General features: G+C 48.9%; 2 protein-coding genes across 3 annotated transcripts in view; one reads left to right on the top strand and one right to left on the bottom strand.

Moving 5' to 3' along the window:
• RYR3 (ryanodine receptor 3) overlaps positions 1 to 16,948 on the top strand; it is a gene marked incomplete at both ends in the record, with an annotated part of 506,236 nt that extends 489,288 nt beyond the window's left edge. For both annotated transcript variants that reach the window (XM_084241349.1, XM_084241348.1), the window contains 11 exons: positions 825 to 955; positions 4,340 to 4,382; positions 4,818 to 4,945; positions 5,329 to 5,389; positions 6,021 to 6,167; positions 9,404 to 9,538; positions 11,027 to 11,183; positions 12,155 to 12,219; positions 12,577 to 12,677; positions 15,992 to 16,043; positions 16,853 to 16,948. In XM_084241349.1, the coding sequence (XP_084097475.1) occupies positions 825 to 955; positions 4,340 to 4,382; positions 4,818 to 4,945; positions 5,329 to 5,389; positions 6,021 to 6,167; positions 9,404 to 9,538; positions 11,027 to 11,183; positions 12,155 to 12,219; positions 12,577 to 12,677; positions 15,992 to 16,043; positions 16,853 to 16,948 (1,116 nt within the window). The remainder of the gene's footprint in view (positions 1 to 824; positions 956 to 4,339; positions 4,383 to 4,817; positions 4,946 to 5,328; positions 5,390 to 6,020; positions 6,168 to 9,403; positions 9,539 to 11,026; positions 11,184 to 12,154; positions 12,220 to 12,576; positions 12,678 to 15,991; positions 16,044 to 16,852) is intronic.
• Positions 16,949 to 18,125: 1,177 nt separating this feature from the next.
• The window catches only part of AVEN (apoptosis and caspase activation inhibitor), a gene marked incomplete at its 5' end in the record, with an annotated part of 161,011 nt that continues 154,900 nt past the window's right edge, over positions 18,126 to 24,236 (bottom strand). The window contains 4 exons of the mRNA XM_084239882.1: positions 18,126 to 18,349; positions 19,062 to 19,392; positions 20,140 to 20,235; positions 22,778 to 22,848. Coding sequence (XP_084096008.1) covers positions 18,234 to 18,349; positions 19,062 to 19,392; positions 20,140 to 20,235; positions 22,778 to 22,848 — 614 coding nt within the window. The 3' untranslated portion in view covers positions 18,126 to 18,233. The remainder of the gene's footprint in view (positions 18,350 to 19,061; positions 19,393 to 20,139; positions 20,236 to 22,777; positions 22,849 to 24,236) is intronic.

Here is a 24,236-nt window from a genome sequence, read left to right as displayed (position 1 = left end):
TCCCCACTATTGCTCTGACTTCTCATTTCCTGGGATTTCACTACAGTCTCTGGCTTTACCAACTGCCTCCCATATTAGCAGCGCATGCGTGTCTAGTGATGGTTGGGGCAAGTGGATTATTCTTCTGCCCTTTTCTGTGTACCCCCTGGGTTGTAGGTCTTATATCTATGCCACTGCATCTAGGGTAAAATTAGAATGACAACCATAAGAGAACAGGGAGTGATAGTAGGGAACAAATGAATGTGTTACTAGCTGGCGGGAGCTCTTCTTAGAAAGAATCTCTGGAAGTAAACTTCAAAACCTAAGACCAAATATAGAGCCCAGTGAATCCTATCATTCTAACCATCAAACTATGTTTCATTAACCAAACTCCAAAGCCATGAGAGGAATATGACCCTAGCCATTGAAAGGGGTTGAAAGATTTCATAGTATTCCTACGGCTCTCTAATCTATTCTTGAATAGCTTATTGTCTTTTCTAAATCTCAGTTCAGCTCCAGCCTAGAGGTCTTAAGCGATCTCAACACATTTGACCCTGGGACTCATCCATACATAGCCCCACTAGAATATACGACGGAGTCCAATTTGTATTCATACCAACTGTTTAACCCAAACCTTAGAGAGTGGTACAAATTAGATCAGCTTTTGGAGAGGGGGTCATCTTAGCCAAAGGAATGAGAGGCGATCCGCTTGGCTTTGGAGCCACACCTCGGTTCCCGAAGAATCCAGCGCCCTGAAGTCGGACGGCTAACTTGTGAGATATGCTTGAGAGGAGTGCTTTAATCAGACAGCCTTCTCTGAGCAACCAGTGTCTTTCCATTTCTAGGTCCCTTTGGTGGTTTTTAAAAGGGAAAAAGAAATTGCCAGAAAGCTGGAGTTTGACGGCCTGTACATTACTGAACAGCCATCTGAAGATGACATCAAGGGGCAGTGGGACCGCTTGGTAATCAACACACCGTAAGTGTCCCCCAAAGTTCCCCTCCAAAAGGAATCTCTACTGTAAATGGAGTAATTTGGACACCAATTAATATAAACCTCCTTGGGCTTCTGGATCTTCACCCCCCCCGCCCCCACCTTTTCAGTAATCTAACCAATTGCCCCTCAAACACTTGTATGTATCTCCATGCACTTATGCCTGAGGGACACAGGCTATTCTCAGAAAGTGCTGAGCATGTTGAATGAAGGATAGATAGTCCAGTACAGGATGACGTCCCTAAATCTCCATGTTTGAGTCACACAACGGGATTCACTGGCCAACGGTGGTGGAGCCAATGAGCTTCCCCGGAGTTCCCATGGGAACACAGCAATCCCGACAGCGCCGCCTCTGAGGTCTCCTTTAGCAGGGTGCCAGTTGGTAACAGCATTGCTCACAGAATAATCCACTAGACGGTTGCACGAGTAGTTAAAATAGGACCATCTGGACTGGCTGTTAAGACCTGTAGAGTTGAGCCTGCCTTCATGGGAGGCATGTGCTGTGATTACTGCTGTGGTGGGAAGAGCACCAATTCTAGAGGCAGATTCAAGTCAGCTCTGACACTCAGTTGTCTGGGAACCAGGAAAGGTAATCACGCCTTCTAAGCCTCAATTTCCTCTTCAGTAATAGAGGGCTGAGAGCACCAGTGCCTGCGGTCTGGAAGGATTAATGAAACCATGTCACATGCTCGCCACAGCACCTGGCACTTGGTCGGCCTCAAACTCAGTCATTCTCTCGCTTTTCCCCAAAAAATAGCCCTCACCACTCGCCAGGGCGATGCTCTAATGACAGTGTATTCCGGAGAGTTGCAAGATAAATTAATGTGGCAAAAGCAAAGTAAAAACATCGTACTAGCTACGTAAACAAAGGTGACCGCTGAGCTCAGCTGTGTCAGTTAGAATGGCTTGTCTGGAAACAGCCCTGAGTTCTGGGAGCAGAAAGCTGCTCCTGGTCCAAAGATGGTCACAGAGGCTCAAGTGCAAATTTTTAAACTAGTGTCTTGAAAGGGAAGATATTTTCTCTTAGAGGGAAAAAAAAAAGCCTGCCCATCTCCTCACAGGTGGAAAAATGAGGAAGGCCACTGTGCCTGGTTTCTGCTGCTTTGTCACCGTATCACAGGAATTTCAGATACTCTTAGATAATTTAAGTCTTTGGTTAGTTTTCCACAATTATTAGATGTCTCTCTGTGGTGCGAGGTGATGTGGCTTTAAAGTCCTAGCAAAAGGGCATTTTTGTTTCTAGAAATTTATTCTAAGAACAGGACAAGGACACTAACATGTCCCAGCAAGGGTATCTGCAAAATATGTGAAGGGGCTCGATTGTTCTTAAGTAGGAAAATGCATAAATATATAGATTAGCCGTTTGAAACTTTTTAGATAAATGAACTTTTCATTCTCCCCCACAATAATGGCATCCTAGCACACGTAGTGGGACATGCTGTAGCTCAAAACATTAACACGTACGTACGTGTCCCTATAGATCTTGTTCCATTTTGTTCCGTTTTAACTATTTTCGAACTTCACATAAATGGAGTTTGTGTATCATCCTGCCATTTTGTTCCACGCTCTCTGTGGGGACTCACCTAGACTGATGTAGCCACAGTTAGTCATTCTCAAAACTGCAGCATTTTCTAGGACATGACTATATTATAACGTGTTGAAACATCCACCTTTGAGGAAATGGATAAACAATTTCCAATGTCTTGCTACAGGGAACATTCTTTAACCTGGTGTCCAAGTAAAGGAAGTTTCTCGGGAGTAGAGATCTAGGAAAGGAATTTATTAAATAGTAGGATGTGCAACTATTGGTTCTGATGTACATTTCCACCAGCAGCATACGGGAGTCCTGCTCCTCTGCCTATTTCTCAGCACCTGCTATTGTCAGTTACACCGCGGCCTGGTGGGTGTGCAGCCGCGTCTCATTGCATCTTCTGGATTCTAAAGAGATGGGGCATCTTATATTTTTCTTGAGCATTCATTTATGCACTTCCCTTCTGAAGGCCTGTTGTCTACCCACACTTTAAGGATATTACCAAGTTAAAAGCGGTTTCCACCTTCAAGGAGCTTACATCACTCAGAGCAAGGTAATATCTGAGCAGATTTTGCCGAGAGTGGCTCTCTCAGCATCACTTGTGGAATTTTCCACTGTGACAAAATGTGACCGAGGTTGAGTCCTATGTGAAAGACTATTTGCATAAAGGATTTAATGGAAAGGAGATGTCATTGTCGTCAGAGGAAGCCCGGCTTCGTTTTTGTTATTTTAGATTAAAATGCAGTCCAAAAAAAATATCGAGTAGCTGGAAAATGTACAAAGTCAAGATAATTATTCCCGTTCCCCGAAGATAAAATCTTTCATCATTTTGTTCTGTAACCCCAGCATTTGTTTTGCTTTTGAGTGGCAACTGAATGTTTAAAACAGAAATTGCTTTAACTAGCCAGAAAAAGAATTATTTTTAAGATCGTCACTCTACTGAGGAAGAAGCGGCATTTGCTCAGGATAGGGGCCACCATGACCAACCTGCATGGACTCTTTAGAATCCAGGGCCAACGAGAATGACTCAAGGAAATGAGAAGAGAGAATTACGCACTCTAGCTTCACAAGGCACTCTCCCAGAAAGGATCATTCTGGAGAGGAACAAAATCATTTTGTTGGCCAATAGTTGTGGCCAACATAGACCAGGAAGTGACGGGTCTTTAAGAAATGATTTGTAGTCGTTTATACAAACTACCAGGCAGAAGAAAGGAGTTCTCTTTAAGGGATTAGGGACCAAAAGGGACCCCTTTTGGTCATCCTTTTGGTCATTAGAGAATTAGATCATTCCCATGAGATGGAATTCCCTGAGGAAAGCAACCCCCAACCCTGAGTTCCATGGAAAACACTCGAGTAGAAGAGTCTGCTTAAAATGAAACAAAACAAAACCCACTAAATTTATCAAAGGTGATTCCCAGCCTGGAAGGTCATAAAATAGGGACCTGTGTACATTTTCAACCATCGTCTCTCCAACGCCTACCTGGTTACAGAGGGAACAGGGACTTGGTGAATGGAAGTTGAATGCAGGTGTTGCTTAAAGAGTTTTGTTTCTAGTTTTGCCACAGAAAGGATCGATAAGCACCTGTCTGCTGCTGTTTGTCCATCACCACAATTCCTGCTTCGTAACCATAATTTTGAGACAGAATAGGCCGAGTGGCCATTCAGGTGTTTCACACGTGAACACGAAGTCGTGGGAACACTAAGAACTTCGATCAAGTCTTGAAGTCTTCAGTGAGCAGGGCGAAAACCAGAGAGATCACAAACCCGGACACACACGCTGCAAAGTTTCTTAATGAGCCTGCCTTGATGTTAAATTCCCTTTTTCCTCTCTTTTTCAGATCTTTTCCTAATAACTACTGGGACAAGTTTGTAAAGAGAAAGGTATGCCTTGTCGGGGGAATGTGTCCCGTGGTCGCCAAAGAAATACAATCCATTTCTTAAAGCTCCCTGCTCGCAAACATGAATGACTTGTGAATTTTATAATGGCTTCTCAGGAAAAGCCACAGACTTTATATGAATGTCTGTAGCCTTTTGGCTTCATTCCTATACCATGTGCCTTAAACGGATGAACTCAGTCCCTGTTTTCTGCACACTAGATTTTTTTCTCCCCTCCCAAAAGATAGAGCTTGAGAAGCAGTTTACACAGAATTGTCTTTATCACTGTTTTCTCGGGGCATTATTTTTCTCTACTTTCCTGTTGCCTTTTGAATCACGTCTTTCATCAACCCCTTGGAGAGCCCAGAGCGGCCTGGGAGCTGGGGAAGACATAGATGGGGACCTGTCGCCCAAGCTCACCCTGCATCCTCTCTGCTTTAGGTGATCAACAAGTACGGGGATCTCTACGGAGCAGAGCGCATTGCTGAACTCCTGGGTTTGGACAAAAACGCCCTTGACTTTAGCCCAGTAGAAGAAACCAAAGCTGAAGCGGCCTCTCTGCTGTCATGGTACAGAGCTTAGGCATTAAAATCTGAACTCTGTTTTTTTCCAGCCTTCTTTGGTGTGCTAGAGCTGTTTTCTCAGGCTCTGGTCTGACTTAGTGTTTCTTCTAGATTCTAACATATTGGGACAGGCCTGCTCTTAAAAAAAAACTTAAAGGCCAATCCATTTTTGTGCTTGATGGAGCTGAAAGACAAAGATTAAAATTTCAGGCTGTGATTTAACCATTCTCAGTCACCTGGAGCACACGCGTTCACACACACAAACACAGACACACACACATACACACACACTCGATTAAGCTCAGAGCCATGCTTAGATTATTAAACACAAAAGAAAAACACTTAACTAAATCTTGACATAAGTTTTGAAATTATTTGTTCCTCTTTAGGCTAAGTTCCATCGACATGAAGTACCACGTCTGGAAGCTGGGAGTTGTTTTTACTGACAATGTAAGTACAACTGGAAAAATAAGGTTCTCCACCCCAGATTTAGGGAGGTCATTAGATGCCACAGGGAAATAAGCTACAGAGGATGCCCAGAAAGGTTCAGGGGAATAGGCCTCTCCCATGGCCTAGGGATTGTCCCAGTGCTATCACTGCAACAGTCTGAGTTCGATCCCCAGCCAGGGAGCTAACCCACATATGACACAGCAGACCTCCCTGTCTCGCCCTCTGCTCCCCTCAGCAGTGTATTTCAGTGGATCCGCCTGTTCTGCTCCCCACTCTGTCTCTGGTGAGTACACACACACACACACACACACACACACACACCCCACCCCCACCCCGCACATGTGGTCTATACCCCAGTTCTTCTACACAAAAATAAATGTAAAGAAAATGTTCAGAGGGGGTGTTTCTCAAAGACAGAGAGCTTCAAGGCATTGGGGTGGACACCTGTCTTGTGCAAAAGTATAAGGCACCTGGAGTTGGCCTTGGCAATTCGTAGGCCAGTCTATATAGTGCCTCCAATGTAAGTACCCACTAGCCTCACCCTGTACCCAGCGAGGAGAAAAAAGGGTTCTCACCAGTGCAAAAGGAGGCACAAATGTCTGAAAAGCCACTGGGTTTCTTCCCTTTACAGTCCTTTCTCTACCTTGCCTGGTACACCACCATGTCGGTCCTGGGTCACTACAACAACTTCTTCTTTGCTGCTCATCTGCTGGACATCGCCATGGGCTTCAAGACCCTGAGGACCATTCTGTCATCGGTAACGCACAACGGCAAACAGGTATTGGCTTTATACTGATGCAGAACAGTGGGAGTGGCCATGGCAGGTAGCGGAGGGTGGAGAGCGGCCACGGCAGGTGGTACACTAGGGTAAGACAAGAAGGGATGGGTCCTGGTGTATAATACTTGGCCAGACGCCTGAGCTCATCGTAATTGTTTTTCAAAATCGCACCCAATTAAAATGATAATTGCAGCCATCATCTTTAGGAGGTATGAGACCCTGATTCAGAAATCCCGAAGATTTGGATCAGCCAGGGACGAGGGGGAGGACAGGAGGTGATGGCCGGATCAGCCTCGCTTTGGAGAGCTTTTTGACCTCTACCTCTTCCTCCATGGACCCGATACACTCCCTGCGGGCTTCTCAGTAGACAGAGTAAAAATACCCCCCAGGACATGCACCTCCAATTAAGAGCCTGTGCACACATGCAGGTACACACAGCTGGGTATCTTTTCCGTTAACATACATCGTTCTAGTAGCCACTGCTCTACACAATCTCATCAATATGCAGCCCGGCTTCTCCAGCATCGTCAGGATCAGTCCCTTGATGAGAACCTTCTGTGGCTCTTCCTGTAACTACTTCGAACTCCTCAGAATTTCACTCCTTATTAAGTGTAAATGAGACAGGTTCTCACATATCTCTGAATTATTTTTTATTTTATTTTAAAGATTTTTCTTTTTTTTTTTTTTTCAAACATTTATTTATTTATTTATACATGCACTGGGTACAGTCAGAAGCGCGGGAGGGTGAGAGGATTCACCAGAGCCAGAGCGGGGAGCAGAGCAGGCAGAAGGACCGAAGTACACTGCTGAGGGGAGCAGCGGGCGGCAGGAGGGGTCTGCGCGCCATGTGGGACCCTCCTCCGGTGGCCAGGAGCAGCCGGGGATTGAACCGGCACTGCAGAGGCTGACGGGCAGCTACGGGCAGCTTCGCACCCAGCGCTCAACCGCTGCGCCACCGGGGAGGCCCGTATCTCTGAATTTTTATGTAGAAGTTAAACCATGTCCAGCTTGGTAAAGCCATTATGAAAAGTAGTATGGAATTTCCTCGAAAAACTAAATATACAACTACCTTATGGTCGAGCAAACCCAATGCTGGAGGTGGAGCTAAAGGAAGAAAAATCAGTGTCTCATAAAGCTCTCTGCACTCCCCTGTCCTGTGCAGCAGTCACTCCTCAGAGCTGCGAGATGAAACTCCCAAAGGATCTGTTGGTGGGAGGGTGGCTAAGGACGATTTGGCCTATACACACAATGGAATTGTCACACCTGGGTGCGTACAAACCCCAAGGTGTAAGATGAACGTGATCTGAGAATCTAATGTACAATACAGTGATTATAGTTTAAAATGCTGTATTGTACACTTGAAATGAGCCAAGAAAGTACATCTTAAGTGTTCTCTCCACACATTCCTGACAACAGCGTGAGGTAATGGATATACTGACTCGACCGTGGAGATCATTTTATGATCTAGACCGATAAAAAATCGTCTTATTTTTAAAAGATGTATCTAACATGGATTCCAACCAGCAGAAAAAAATTAGTCAGGTGTTCTCAAGTGACGGGTACCGGGGCAGCAAGTACACAGGTGGTCTGTTTCTTTCTGGGAGAAAAGGTGTTGTGTATATCCGGGGAAGTTCATCCCAGAAGGCTCATTTCCCGAAGTGCAGCTCGTGGTGGGCCACTTCCACAGCCGTTCTCTTCTTCCCCCTTTATTGACCAGGGTCGGGCTAACCTCCCTTCACAGCATGTTCTTTTAAAACTGTTTTTTCCCCTTTACTCACACACTGAAACATCAAATTGTACTGACTTGGCTTGAAGGCATTACACAAAATTGTACCTTCAATAAGTTTAAACGATGAATTTCTTCTCTGGACTTGCTGAATAGACCCAGGCAAGAATGTAAAAAAATAAATAAATAAAAATTGTGTCCAGCCTGTGCTGGCAACAGTGAGTGACAGGCTCGCACCTACCTTGAAAGGGAAACGTTTTGCTCACAGGACAGAGCAGATGAGCCACGGCCCAGAGAAGCTGTCTCACCCAAGCTCACCCAGCTGGCAAGGAGCAGCGCTGTGCCCAGGTCTTTTTTGTCTTTTTCTAAACAACTGATTTCTGGAAGGTCTGCTATTGAGAGTCATTGAATTGAGTAACTGTTCATCTCTTACAGGACAGTTGAGTACGGTCCTTCGGGTACTCAGCACGCATACCTCGCCCCCCTCTGTGTGTCAAATTGAAGGCAAAGATTTTATCTTGTTGACTTTCTCAGCTCAGGCTCGGCCCCGGCCCCTAATCCCTAGTCTAGGCCAGAGGAGCAGGTCCTGCGGAGTCTCACTCATGGGCCCTCCTACCGCCAGGCCAGAAGCACATCCTATGTCCCTTGCAAAGGTCCTGGGCGAATTTCTTGGTGAAGGAAAATGTCACTTTGCTCTACCAACGAGTCTTAGAGTAACTTGAAAGCTGTGACAATTACCCAGTTCCCGGTTATTTATGAAAGAGCATAGTGGAGGAGCCACTACCAGTCCAAAGACAATTTAATCTCTTGAGCAGCAGCCTTACAGTAGAAGCTGCTTGTACAGCCTCAGGTCACTATCGTTTGTTTAAAAAATAAAACAAATTGACAACCTCCCTCCCAGCTCCTTCACTATTCAATCTCCAAATCCGTGTAGTTCACACACACCTGGTGCAGTACCCAGGGATTCATCCACTTGGGCTGCCGTAACTAAATACTGCAGACTGGATGACTTAACAGAAATGTATTTTCTCACAGTTTTGGAGGCTGGAAGTTCCAGATGAAGGTACAAGTAGACTTGGTTTCCCTGAGGCATCTCCCCATGGCTTGTCGTTGGCCGCTCTCTTGCTGACTTTCACTCCGTCTGTCCCTTGCGCGTGCGGCTGTCTGGTGCCACGAACTGTGCCCTGATCTCTCCTCATAAGATCATCAGTCAGCCAGGAGTAGGGCCTACCAAATAGCCTCATCTTATTTCATTACCTCTTTCAAGACCCTATCCCTAATTTCAGATCACATTCTGAGGTACTGGGGAGCTAGGGGGTCAACATGAATGAAGGGGGCACAATTTTGTCCATAGCTCCCCGGTCACCCATTTCTCTCTGTAGGCTTCTCTACCCCCAGTGTGACAGCCATGTCGCTGCTGCACCTCCCCTTCCCTGCCTACTTGGGAGTCACTCACGAACCTTCCAAGGTGGAGAATACCCACTTTTCCTTCTCTTTCCCCTCCCTCCAGTTGGTCCTGACCGTTGGCCTCCTGGCCGTGGTGGTTTATCTCTACACCGTGGTGGCTTTCAACTTCTTCCGCAAGTTCTACAACAAAAGTGAAGATGACGATGAGCCTGACATGAAGTGCGATGACATGATGACAGTGAGTCCCTCGGGGCCGCCTGGCCCACCTCACAAGGAAAGCAGGGCTGTGGGGGCCTGAGGACCTGAGTGAGAGCAGTAGAGTCAAGAGAGCAGAGGAGACCAATGTCTCACCCAAAAGGGAGATGTGTCCTTCTAGAAGGAAGTGATGGAAATAGATTTCAGGCAAGTGGTCTAAGCCTACTGGAAAGAAAACCCACCTCAGAATGGTCATCACTCACCAGCATTTGTCTGTGGTAAAAATGAATTACCCATATCTGACTGATGGATGGTCAGGATTTGATTCTCTGTCTCAAAGAACTGGCAGCAGACTCTCATGAATTTGGGGAATGTTCTTCCAGGACAGCTATCTTAGTCTAAAACAAGATCCTATGGCAGGATCAGGTCCGGGGGTCCTGTCAGGCTAGACCCCAAAGGGGTCAGGGCACAGCGTGACCAGCTCAGCTGTGGTATCACAGTGCACTGCTGAGGCAGGGGCCACCCCAGCAGTGGTGATTTCTCTGGAAAACAGGTTAACATTTCTTGTCAAAATGCCCTCATCATGCTTCCTCAGGCCAGGGCTCACCTGCGACAGCAGTAGCCCTGGTGTCACCCACACCCATGTTCATGCTGCCCCGACTTCCAAGCTACTCCTCATTAAGACTGTCTTCCCTTCTGAATCTAACCCACCTGTCAGGGGGCAAGGTAGAGGGTGCCCCGCCCAGAGGCCAATCTCCACCACACCTGCAGCGCAGGGAGAAGGAAAGTCTATCACCCATGACGCTGCAGCAGCCCCTGACCTCCCAAAAGCCTTTGGGCCTTTCCCCAAAGGCTGGACACTGGCCTGAAGCCCAGGCTGGCACTTAACAGCGAAACGAGGGGCAACTAGTGCCTGGCACTTGCCACACTTGTCGGGACTTACAGGCCTTCTAACTCAGGCACCTCTAATGAAGTCCATTAACAATACCAAACAGCCCGAAACTGCTTTTTCTCTTTTTTAAAAAAATATTTATTTATTTATTTATTTATTTATTTATTTATTTATTTATTTATACAAGCACTGGGTACAGTCAGAAGCGCGGGAGGGTGAGAGAATCCACCAGAGCCAGAGCGGGGAGCAGAGCAGGCAGAAGGACCGAAGTACACTGCTGAGGGGAGCAGCGGGCGGCAGGAGAGGTCTGCGCGCCATGCGGGACCCTCCTCTGGTGGCCGGGGATCGAACCGGCGCTGCAGAGGCTGCGGGCAGCTTTGCAACCCAGCGCTCAACCACTGCGCCACGGGGGAGGCCCTGCTTTTTCTTTAATTGAGCAAAAAAAGATCTTTGAAAGGCTAAATGTTAACAGCCACCTTTCCATCTTTGTAGCCACTAAAGGACCAGCGCGCGTGGTGGGGGGAGCCAGCACCAGGAGTGTTGTCACTGTAGAGCCGCCTTCTCCCGGCTCAGGGCTCATCGAATATGGGAATGATCTGTCTTGCTAAAAACAAAACTCTGCGCCTTTCCCTTCTGCAGTGTTACCTGTTCCACATGTACGTGGGAGTGAGAGCTGGAGGCGGCATCGGCGATGAAATCGAAGACCCTGCTGGGGATCCCTATGAGATGTATCGGATTGTCTTTGACATCACCTTCTTCTTCTTCGTCATTGTCATCTTGTTGGCCATCATTCAAGGTAAGGGTGCCAGTCGTGCTGAGTATGAACCTGGCTCAAGAAATCTGGCTTTCTTCCCCTCCCTGCACTACAGCAACTTTTTATAAAGATGTTTTCGTAGAAAGCCAAGGATATACCCAGGCCCTGCTACAAGAAACTTGAGCATCCTTACAGGGGACCCCGCCCCTCCCCTTCCCCCACTCTGAATTCCTCATTTTCTTCTCTGCTGCTTCCTGGACAGCTCCGTGGGCGAGTGCTGCCCCCAGTCTCAGAATGCCCACCCTGACCATGGCTTTAAGACCATGGCGGGGGTGGGGGGCTGGGGGAAGCGTCTCGAGAGCAGCTGGAAGGGCAGTGATACTTTAGCCAACAGCTCGTCGGGAAGTGGAGAAAGGTGGTGATGCATCAGCGCTCACGTCATGCTGAGCTGGTGTACCCAGAGGCTGTGCAGATGTTGAGGGTTAATAAGGCCTTTCGAGAGACAAGTCAGGAATGCAATAGGATAGAAATGAGAAGGACAGAATGAGATCAAACAATGGAAACGGGATCTCTTGGTGGTGGGGTGGGCAAAGATGCAGGTGTCGAAGAGATTCCCCAGAAAGAGAAGCATAGCAGGAGGAACAAGAAGGCCTAGGAGAAGAGGAAGAACCTGTAAGAATGAAAGTGATGGACAAGCAGACTAACAGGATGAGGAGAGCTGAGGAGAAGAGCATCTCAAGGGGCGCGTACCTAGCAGCGAACGCTGCAGAAGGGTGGGCTAAAAGGAGCAGACAGACCCGGTTAACCAGGACGCAGCACTGGAGAACATGGGTTGGTTTTTCTGATTTTGCTTGAATCATTTGGGCTTAATAACTCACTTTTATTTTATTCTATTTATTTATTTTTTTTTTACAAAATGGGGGTTTTTGCCCAGGTCCTCACTCCTTCCTCTCCCTGGACCGCTAAACAGATTCTTCAGGACACTTTTTCTGTCTCTGTATTTCCAATTCCAGGTCTCATCATTGATGCTTTTGGAGAGCTGAGGGACCAACAGGAGCAAGTACGAGAAGACATGGAGGTAACGTCCTCCTCATTCCAAATCCGTGTTTGTATCTCCTCCGAATAGCTCTGCTAGTCCTTAGACCCGTCCTAGGCAACATTACCAACAAAGTTTGTTGCCCAGGCATGTCCGGTTCTCTGTGCTGCCCGGCGTTTCTTCTGCTCCACCTACTCCCCCTGCTGCTCCACCTTGGCCCGTGCTTGAGCAGGACCAGGCCCCTCAGCTCGCTAGAGGCTAGGTGTGTGGCGCCGTGGAGTAAACGACCCATAGCCAGAATCATTCAAGAGAGAGAATTTAGTTTCTCAATTCAATCATTTCGAGCGCTTTCCCTCCTCACCTGTCAGGACTGCCTTTAATGCCTGTTATTTTTCTCAGACAAAATGTTTCATCTGTGGGATTGGCAATGACTACTTTGACACGACCCCTCACGGTTTTGAAACGCATACCTTGCAAGAGCACAACTTAGCCAACTACTTGTGAGTACCTTTTTTATGTCAAAAAGTGTGATTTTTTTCCGCTGATGTAATGTTGCTTTACAACACTAGAGGTTTCAGCTGTTCAGTTTCTCACCTCAGCGACTGTGTCACACTCGGCCCACGACCAACCAAGCATCCCCCCCTACCTCCCCTCTGATAACCACACTCCTGTGGTTTCTCTAAGGGTCTGCTTTTGTTTTGTTCATTCATTTGCTTTCTTTTTTTTTTTAATATTTATTTATTTATACAAGCACTGGGTACAGTCAGAAGCGTGGGAGGGTGAGAGAATTCACCAGAGCCAGAGAGGGGAACAGAACAGGCAGACTGACAAAGTACACTGCTGAGGGGAGCAGCGGGCGGCAGGAGAGATCTGCGCGCTATGTGAGACCCTCGCTGGTGGCCGGGGATTGAACCAGCGCTGCAGAGGCTGCGGACAGCTTCGCAACCCAGCGCTCAACCACTGCACCACGGGGGAGGCCCTGCTTTGTTTCTATTTCACAAAAATAACCATCTAGTGTTTGTCTTTCTCCTTCTGACTCACTTCACTTAGCATAATTCCCTCAAGATCTGTCCATCTGATTTAGAGCTGAGTAGTATTCCATTGTGTGTATGTATCACATCCTTATCCAGTCATAACAGTTGTCCCCTCTGGACTATACCCATCTGCCAACTATGTAAGGACAGTGGTGACTGAATGGCTTTTGCCTCGGCCCTGGATGAAGGTGGTGAGTGTTGTGAGTTGCTACAGCATACATGCCACTAGGCTGCCTGTGGTGGTGGCCCTCACGGGGCAGCAGCCTGTGGCACCACACAGGGTAATGGAGGCACAGGCTGATGGTGTCTGGAATTCCTGCACCCTGAGCGAGTGCTCTTCAAACCCGAGTTCCTGCATTGGGGTCTCAATGAGCCTGCCCTCAAGCCCTTTAAAGGACTGGCTGTTAGTCTCCACTTGACCTCACCTTCCTGTGCTCACTTCCTTTTGGTCCTCACTTCAGGGTTTCCAGGGACTTAGCTCCACTATTCTGGATCACAGGGCTGGGGTGCCAGATGTTATGCCCAACCCACCACCCCCAGGAGGAAAATTCTGGACCTCAGAGATCTCTTCCAGATTGTTCCTTTCTTGGCAAGAGTGTATCTGTCTCAGTGTGGGTGCTGCTTTTTCAACTTTCAATTGTAGAAAGTCTATTCCCCTGGGTTTCAGGTCTGCTTCTGGGTAGATTAACCCATCTTTAGAGTTTCTGTATCCATGTCCATGAGGGGAGGTGAGCACAAATTCTCCCTATTCCACCATCTTGGGCCTACCTCTCTGTGTATTTTTGATCTATAGAGGTGGGACAGTCCTAGAGTTCCTCTCTCTGCTGATGCCATTTCCTCTGATTTCTCTGAAAGAGTAGAAGCACTCAAGAACGAACTTCCACAAGTGCCCTTGCACCTGTTTCTTTGTGCATTTATTCTGCTCTCACTTGTTCTGACATGTTATTCCTGCTCCTCAGGAAGGACAAGCCCCTCACCCTGGGATTAGATTCTATCCTTACTCATGTCACATAATACTCTCTTGGATCCTCCTGTCACCACACATATTTCAACCCTAAACAAAGAAAAGTCTGTGGCCCCCCCTTTTACTTCCAGCAAAACCTGAAACCTGTGAACCATGTCTAATTTTTCTCTTCTGACCCTGCTCCCATCTAACCACCTCCCACAGTCACATTTGCTCTTGTCGAGGTGGCCCGTGACCTGGGGATTTCTGGATTCCAAGAACATTCGTCGGGTCTCACCCTGTCCCGTCCTAATAATACATCAACTCCACCAGAGGGGGGTATCTTGGATGTGTGCATTTCTCACTGCTGCAACCAGCAGCGAATGCTTGGCACCCAGGAGGTAAAGAACACACGCTGTACTTTGTCAAGGATGTATATAAAGCAGTGATTGTTGAACAGAAAAAGTGCAGGATTCTGTAACCCGGCCTAGACCCTTCCCACCTACGCTTTGCGTTTAAAAAGTTCTTGTCCTTCTTTAGGTTGCAACAGGCCCAACATTTGGCAAAGGTGTTACTGTCACAGAGAAGTAGCAAAGAGGTGATCTGAGGAATTTATGCTAAATTCAAATTAAGAGTCTCTGATCTTGATGGACGAGGTCGGGATGGCCGTCTCTCGCCAAAAGAGCAGCATGTGACCCCGTTTCAGGAGCAGAGAAGGAAGAGGAGAAAAGGGTAGTTGAGGCCCATCTGCTGCTTCCACGCCCTCTGCTGACAATACTCCACCGTTTCTGCCCCCTGTAGTAGCAAGCCTGAGGGGGGAGAACGCATTTTATTCACGGCTCAAATTCTCCCTAAAAATGCTGCCTTGTCAGTTGAATAAATGTGCTGGGAACGCAGTAACGTCCTGTGTGCCCAGGTCTCAGTGGTGATCAAGACATCGGCCAGCCTTCTTTCTTCCTGACCAGTAGCAGGAGGGAAACTAGTATTTATGGCCTCTCCCCGGGGCCAGGTACCTGCAACTACAGACCTAAGAATTTCCCGACAGAACGCAAGCCTGGAATTAGGCTCTCCCCACCCCCGGGCGGATGTTCTCTCTGCCTTCGCCTCCGCACCACCAGCGGCGCGGGCCTCTCCCCCGAGGGACTGGGGCAGTCCTTTGGGAGATGCCGCCCCTGCCATCCTAGCACGTGAGCTGAGGTCTTCCAGGCAGACACGTTCAAAACTCACATCGTGGGTAGATCGAGTGAAGCTACACAGGCATCGCGTTCTATAGGAAAAACAAAACTACACTCGTGGGACAATCAGTCATTTAATGAAATGAAATAGGCTTCACCCTTCTCGCCACATAGCCTTGGCACAGACATGACATTTCCATTCCGTAAGGTGAGGTGGTGAGATCGTTCCAGACCTCACTGTATATTTTCATTTGCTTGTTTCTATGATAAAGGATGCAGATAACAAACTGGTACATGTGTAAAAAAAAAAAAGTTGGTCTAAGTGATATGGTATTTTAGTTACCGTTTCATCATTGATGTCAGGATTTTTGAAGACACGAAAATGGCAGCCAAGCTGCTTCCTCTCGCAAGTGCTCGTCGCTCAAGGTTGGGGGTGGGCTGGGGTGGAAAAGGATCCTCACAAGAAGCCTAATGTTCACAGCACTGACCAAAAAGCGGGTTTTAGTCATTATGCCACATTCCTCCAGTGCTGGAAGCACAACAGCAGGATGAGAAATAGCTCTAAACCCTCTTTCTTCTCTAGTTCACGTGATCAAGTCAGTGAATTTAGGTTTCCTAACCAAAGTATCTAATTTTTTTCTCGTCATTTTCCTTTGTTCCAGGTTTTTTCTGATGTATTTGATCAATAAAGATGAAACAGAGCACACAGGCCAGGTGAGAAAATGCATGTCTGCAAGGAAGAATTACACCCCTCGTTTAGAGCTCCCCGTTCCCGATCTCGAGACTCGGCAGGACAGGCGCTCTGAAGTCAGTCACCTGCTAGTCTCTGCCGTGCATGTTTGCCCCGTCGCTCTGTGGCTGAAAACGCCAACAAGCCAAGGCCACTGTTTCCGAGGGCCTCCTGGTCATCCTTCCCAACACACACTGACATTTCCTAAACCCTCAGTCATTGTTTCAGAGAAGAATAGCTGGCGGTGGGGAGAACGTTCCAGAGAAAAACACAACACGAAACTGAGTGGGTGGCTATAACAAAGAGCAGGAGCAGCAGAGTAAAGCGGTGACAGCACCAGGGAGAGAAGGGCCTTCTGCGTGGGTGACACAGGCGGGGTGGAGGGTGGGGGCGGGAGTGAGAGTTGTGTCAAAGGGATCCTGTGACGAGTAGGAAAGACAAATGGAAAGATACGGAACAAGCGGGGAAAGGTAGGTTGCCCGCGAGTCCAACATGTCTGGGGTTGGGGGGAAACCTCCCAGCTCAAACGCTCGAGAGAGGCACGCGCCTGTGGTCTGCCAGTTTCAGATGAACTGTGAAATCAAGTAATTTAGGGTGCTCACTCAGCGGTATTGTTTTTGGGGAGAAGGAGAGGGAGAAATGGGCTAGAAATAGAGCAAAAAAGCGCGTGCAGAGGGGGCCCTCCGAGAGACCGACGCCCGTATTTCTGTGGCAGACGCAGTGAGGACAAACTGGCTTTAGCTAACTCCAGTTTAAAAAAAAAACAAAGTACCCTTTGCTCACCCCCTGGCAGGAATCTTACGTCTGGAAGATGTACCAGGAGAGGTGCTGGGATTTCTTCCCAGCGGGCGACTGCTTTCGGAAACAGTATGAAGATCAGCTGGGATAAAGCTGACAGCGAGGCCACCGTTCCGGACGGTCACCTTCCGGCAAAATGGCATCGTCCTTTCGGGGGCCTGCAACCTGTGTGACACGTGGCATTCTCTAAATGCCTCCCTTACAAGAAAGTGTGTGTTAAAAACCTGTGCTGTTTTGGAATTGATTTGGCTTTCTGGACCTCATGGCTGGACGCCGCGGGAGATGACCTGTCAGGCCCTGCGTGGGGCGAGGCGGAGGACGGCAAAGGCTCCAGGACTCACTAGGCAGAGGCCTTCAGGTATTCCAGTTCTAGCCAGACGGCCGGGAGCCCATCGCCGAGGAAAAGGGGCGGAGAAGTACGACGTCTTAAACACGTCGATGTCGCACGACAGTTCCGCGCTAGTGACTCATGGTCTGAACTACAAAAGCTCATTTTAACTGCAGTCTAATTTTTTCCCATGGTACTTGCTAGTGAATGTATCCAGAATCAGCTTGAAAAGCTTTAAGCAGTTAAAGACATAGAAAAAAAAAAAAAAAACCAACAAAACCACCACTTTGTCGACACTGAAATATCGAGTAAGTGCCTTAAAAACCTCTTTAGATATAGCTATGCAAGTTTTTTATGTTTATGTTCCAGACGGTTCCATGAATTAGTTGTGTTGATCCTCTGTCTTTATGAAACTGCACTTGGAGGTTATTCATATATATTTTTTCAGTAACAGCTTGTCAACTGCTGTTATTAGAAAAGTACTGTACTGAAATTTCAGAAAACTCTCAATCTTATGCCAAATCAAGTCATGCTTTATGGTCCCTTGTAAGTAGTGGAGCTGCTATGTTTAGGTGACTCTCCTTAAGTAAAATGAAGTGCCCACTGCAATAAAGTCATACACACCAACCCATGCTCTGGCCTCGTGACATGCCGCGCCTGCTGGAGGTTGACACACGCTGCCGCTGCCGGGGAGAGGGACAAAAAAAAAAAAAAACCCCAGGCCCACACAGAAGGAAACCTTCACAGACCAGTTATTCTGGCCAAACGCCTACCCTGTGGGTCACTTCTATTCTCTTCAATGGCACCTGCTATGCTAGAAACATCGAGAGGAAGGAGGCGGGAAACCAGGGCTTCCCCCCCACCCCCCGGTGCCCTGGAGGAACCTATTAAATCACCAAGCCAGAGAACAAGTGCCATGAGCTTCTTCAATGTATTATGCCAGATGCTGAGACACAGAGGTGGGCGCGGGCGTGCCGCCAGCCAGCTGTTGCGGGACAGCGCTTACTTACAAGGCAACCAAAATTTGCTTCAGGCACTTTTTTGTCCTTTAGGAAATCATGCTGTCCAGCCAGTCTTCCAGCTCTTCCTCCGTAACGTCTTTTGATGTACTCGGGTGCTCTGATTCCACTTTCTCTTCTGCCGTCACAGACGGCTTTGCAGGAACTGGCGAAAATAAAAGCAATATTAACAAGTTCATGTTAGTCCCCAAACCGAGCTTTCCTGGGGTCTGTTCCATGACGTAATTCAGCTCTAATCATAACTCCCCTTACGAAGGGGAACCTTCTCTTACTGCTCCTGCTCCCTCAGAGGCTAGTACTGTAGCTAAAGCAATTAATAAATGAGGTCAAGAGTCACTCTTCCCTTTACCCTGCAGTTGGCTTTCACATGCACTTGTTTTTTATTATTTTTTGAAAGACGCCCCGCTGGGTTTTCTCTGGACCATTGTGGTGTGGGATGGGACCTCGCCCTGGGCCCTCCCTACGCACAGGCCACCATCTCGCAGGACAGGCACAGATGAAGATTTTTTTTTTAAATCTAACTAGCCAGGATAGAGAGCTGGAGGCCAGGCCCGTTCAGTGGATTAAAAGGCCTGCCGCCGCGCAGCTGCGGTCTGGCGAGTGCTCTCCTGCCTGCTCACAGCCCAGTTCACATGCTGCAATCAAGCAGGCAGCAGCTCCAGACCCAGTATATCGAGTGCAAGCAATCTTGTCAGAAAGGTCAGCCCCAGGGGAAGCAGGTACGTGAGCCCAGAAATAGATGTCGGTGGAGAACACCGGATCGATGTCAGACGGGGACATGTGCGAGTGTGACACGGGCAGAGCTGTTCCCACGCAAACACCCGCATCCAGATGCCAATAAAGAACAAAAGCCATACCCGCTTCTTCCTGGGCCAGCTCCCCATCTTTCTCAGATTCCAGGTCCCGAGGTGTCTGAGCCGGTGAGATGTTCTCTTCCTCTTTTACAGACGAATTCAAGGTAAGCAGTAGATCGAGCTCTTCTTCCAGATGGCCCGCCACTGGCGACGGCGGGGGGGCAGGCTTCTGAGACCCCTCGGCCAGCGCTGGTCTGGGGCAGCCAGCGGCTCTCAGCTCGGAGACGGCCCCCTTCCCTCCAGGCCCCAGGGGCCCTTTTAACTGCATCCCTGGCCCCTGGCCCTCGTCCCTTCTCTTTGGCTTCACCTGAGGAAGCTCTGAAGGGAGGGTGGTCTGAAAGAGAAGCAGAACACGCGTTTAAAATGTGGGTCTTGTCATACTGGCTTAAGCAGAAACAAAAGCAAAGGAAGACATTCGACTAAGTTCACAAAGCACCTCCTGTCAGGCCCTGCCCCAGCCCTTCCTTATCCAGAGGGGTAACACGGGGTGACGTGGAGGCCTCCCCGAGAAATGGCGCTCCACCCACTTCAGCCGTGTGCGCACTAGCTGGGAGCTGGAGTCAGCAGGCCCCTGGCTTCCCAGCCCTGCCCTGACGACTCAGTCCCACGGACCTGCTGGGACATAGACAGGTGGCCCGCCACAGCCTCAGCCTCAGGCCTCCACGAGGCAGCCAGCCCTGGACAGAAAACATGTGTTCGGAGCGAGGCCGACATGGCCGTGTCCACGCCGAGCACGTACAACAGACCACGCTCCGGGAGGGCAGGACCCACGCGTGTCTGCTCCCTGCCACGCCGTTAGAGCCGGGCCCGCAACTCTACTGAATAAAATGCCAGCCAGACGTCATACTTTCACGTTTCATTCAGTTCTAGTACATGTGCGCCCTTAAAGTGGTTCAACAGGAAATGTAAAGGAAGAGCTAAAATAAAAGCTCTCACTTGCTCCTGAAACTTGGTAAAAAGCCAGCGGGCGCAGAGCCGGGGCTTCAGGACAGGCGCGGCTGAGCGTGGACCCTGCAGAGCGCGCGCCCCCCTCTCTGCTCCAGCCCGACGCGCCACCTCCAGGGGACTTCAGAGGCTTTACCTGGACCAATTCAGCAGCAACGTTGAGTCGGACTGAGAGGGGCAGTTCCTGCAGGGCCTGGACCAGTGACTCACAGTCCACGTAGAGTGCCGAGTTCTGTGTGGGGAGAACACGGACAGCTCAGGTGATGAGGCCCAGCCCTTCGGTAATGAGAGGCGGCCAGTAACTATGAACAAGTCATCGCTGGAGCGGCGTTCAGCTGGGGCTAAGAGCGTACACCACACCCGGAGAGGATTATATTTTCGATCCTCCCCACAGGAGCGGAACCCAGGAACCCAAACCACCTCTCGGGGCACAGCTCTCGCTGGGAGAGCAGCAGCGGGGTGGCGATCCCCCACAGGGGGGCTGCGCAGGAACTGGAAACGGCCGGCTTTGGAACTCCTGGCAAATTCAGAGAGACTCAATGAAACGGAAGAGGCTCCCTCCCCCACATCCAGAGGAGCCTCTGCAGGGAGGAGCTGTCGAGGCAGTGAGAGGGGCTGACAGGGGTGGGGGGCGGGGAGGAGCACAAGGTAGAAGACAGAAACGCTCCCTCACACTCTGTGGGAGGCCCGCAGGGAACGCTTCCTTACTCCCCGCCCCTTCGGGGAAGTCACCTCCACGCAAGGACTCTGCAGATGGACAGTCCTGGAGAAAACACTGCAGGCGGTCGCCTGGCTCACTAACAGCTGCTTTTAGGTCCCCTGTCTCCACCCAAGAGAAGGAAAACTCTCAAAGGTGGTCACACGGGCCTCCCCTACAGCAGCCACCACTGCCAACCACCTTGTCCACCAAGCACGGCCACGGGCCCAGCTAGGCGCTGCGCTCCGGTTAGAAGGGAACTCAGGGGCCACCTGGTCCAGAATGTGCAGGCGCAGGAACGCGGTGACGGGGAACAGAGCAGAGGCCCCCGACACTAGGTCCACACCCACTTGAACTCGTATCCCCACAAGAGAAGTCCATGGGGATCCCGAGAAATGATGTGGCTTCCAAGACCTGCCATTTTCCTAAGATGGATAAAGCTCAGGGAAGCAACGTTAGTGCTCCAGGGAAGGAGCAGAGACGTGCCAGGGTCTGGCTTAGAGTCTAAATGTCCTCCAGCCCCTTTCACGACACACGCAACATGACGACAGGGTGTGTCACACGTGTGAAGTCCTTGTGCGACCACACGAAGCTGGGGGAGCACCGTGCTGTGCCCACGGGTGTGTTCTGCTGCAGCGAGCCGGGTGACGTCTGCTGTGGGGCCTCCCACGCCTCCAGTCCTCACCCGTCCGCCCATGCACGTGGTCTTTCCCCCACAGTTCTGCCCCGAATCCCTTCCAGCTCAAAGCAGCTGGTCTCCCACAGCATGTGTTCATGCAGTTATCACACCACTTACGTGGTTTCATATTTCATTTACTGCATAACTATTTAGCGGTCATCTGCTACATGCCCTGCGCTGCGCTAGTGCTAAGGCCAGGGGCCTCGGGCGAGGAACAAGCACCGTCTCGGCCTTATTCATCTTTCTACACTCACGCCCAATACACTATCTAGTTAACAGCAAGGGTGTGGTGACTGGAATAGAGCAGCTTCAAACTATGTGAAGGCAGAATATTCTCTGATGGCCAACATGGTTCAAAGGGAGTTCAAAGGTGAGTGACCAGGCATTCCTTGGTGACCTCGGTTTGTCTGTCACCAAGATGTCCTAGAATTCGAAACTGTACCTCAGCTATAGCCTAGACTCACTCAAGCCATGAATAGTTTTGATTCCCAACTCTTTCTGCAGCATGTCACATACTCTTTGTAAAGTGACAGGCAGCCATTTTGCAAATAACTTCCCTCCCCATGGACTGCACGGTACATCATGCCCATCGCAAACAACTGACAGAACCCCAGCCCCGAGAGAAATGAGCCCCTTGCAGTGCACACAGGAACTGGCAGCGGTGTGGGGGTGCGGGAGGGGGCTGGAACTCTGGGTTCGGGGCTGCCGCTCAGCCACCTGTCTAAAGCTGCGGGCAGGCGGTGCCATCGTGTACCAGATGGTCCGCTCTAGCCCTGCAGCCGAGGGGCATGTGACAAGCCACGACCAGCTCTCCTGGGCATTCTAAACAGGTAAGAATCCCTGTCATGTCCTGTATGGAAAGAATCAGTGAAATCCTGCCTGGGAAAGAATCACAGCTCCCAGGGAAGAAAATACAGCAAATCACGAAGCGTATTAGCATTTGGAGTTTATGGACAAACCAAAAGGCTTCTGCTATGTGTTCACATGTTATAGCTTTATTCTAATTATAGCAGTGTTATTTAAAGTGGTCAAGGACTTTCTCATCTAACAACAAAGAGAGTGTAGGAGAAGAAAATTTCATTTCCAACCCTAAAGGGCATTTTCACAGAAAGGGAAAAAAAAGTCAAATGTCAAAGTCACCCCCTGGAAACCCTAACTCTAGGTCTAGCGGGTCTGCATGAGCAATTCCCGAGCTGGGCCCACAGAAAGGCGAGGTCTGGTTTTAAGAACCCGCCTGACTTGAGCTCACTGAACATTGAGTTGGGGAGCTGGGACTCGGCTGTGCACGAGTCACTAGACGCTTCTACCTACAGACGCCAGCTCAGCACTAGTGTCAGGGACGTGAGCCTGCAGCCATGGGAAGAGCTGACCCGCGTTCCAGACAAACCTCTCTCTTACCTGTTTGGAACAGGAGGCCTCGCCATCCCACGCCTTCTCCTCAGCAAACCGGAACTGTGAGAACGAGTCTCCTAGGACAGAGGAAACACACGGTGTCATGCAAAAGCCGAAGGGGACTCATATTCTCAATTTCCCTTTGGGAATGAAAGTGCCATCTCCAAAGTGCTCGCCCCCCTGGATCCCGTGGTGTGCATGGTGGGCCCTCAAAAATATCACTGGCAGCTGCATCAGCTGCATTTTTTTTTTAAGTATGAAATTTTTTTTCTGTTTTTTTATTATTATTTTATTTTATATATTTTTTACTTCATTTTTCATTTTTGTACAATGTATGCATTTTCACCTCAAGTTATAGTCCCCGTGCAATTCTGCATGGTACTGGAACAAGAACAGATGCACGGACCAATGACATCGAATAGAAAACCCACAAATAAACCCACAGATTGACGGGCAACTAATCTTTGACAAAGGAGCAAAGACTATGCACTGGAGCAAAGAAAGTTTGTTCAATAAATGGTGCTGAGAAAACTGGGTCGCTACATGCAAAAGAATGAAGCTTGACCACTACCTCACACCATACACAAAAATCAACTCAAAATGGATTAAAGAACTAGACATAAGACCTGAAACCATAAAATACATAGAAGGAAATACAGGCGAAACACTACATGACATGCACCTTAAAGACATCCTTACAGACACATCACCCAAAGCAGTGATAGTGAAGGCAAAGATCAACAGCTGGGACTATATCAAATTAAAGAGCTTCTGCACAGCAAAAGAGACAGCAACCAAAAGAAAGAGACACCCCACTGATTGGGAGAAAATTTTTGCACCCAACACTAAAGATTAGGGACTGATCACAAAGATGTACAAAGAGCTGGTAAACTCAACAAAAACAAAGCAAACAACCCAGTCATTCTAGTCTCATTGGGCTCTCCGGAAACCACGTCCTGGGCTTCTGGAGGGACAACTGCACAGCTGAGGCTTGCGGGCTGCTTAGTGTATGTGAGGATACTTGCATTTATTTTGGGGGGTCGGGGGAGTACAGCAGAAAAAGAGGAAAAAGGGAACAGAAGGAACGCAGTTCTAGATCGAACCACGTATTACAGAGGTGAGGCTTCCGACTCAGCCATCTTACAAAAATCACCTGCTTAGAATGTCATAAGCAAAATAAAACCCCAAATGTGCATTAGATCAACGTGAATCGTGGTGAGTTCTTGCGCCAAGGGGAAGGCACATTTCGGATCAACAGAATCAAGCACAGAAGGTGACCCGGGCCGCGCTGTGCCACAGGCGCGTTTGTAAATATGAGCCCATCTGATCATTTGCTTTAAGACCAGGTAATTTATACATGAAGAATTATTTCTCTGTCTCAGTTTCAGTATCTTCCAACCTACCTCACTAACCCACATTTACTTCCTATTTCTTGGGATGTTCTAGTCCAAAGTCAGAGATTCTT

The sequence above is a fragment of the Talpa europaea genome (assembly GCF_964194135.1).
Source record: "Talpa europaea genome assembly, chromosome: 8".
NCBI classification, from domain to species: Eukaryota; Metazoa; Chordata; class Mammalia; order Eulipotyphla; family Talpidae; genus Talpa; species Talpa europaea.
The sequence above is the reverse complement of the archived record's forward strand: the minus strand, read 5'-3'. Positions and strand labels throughout refer to the sequence as shown.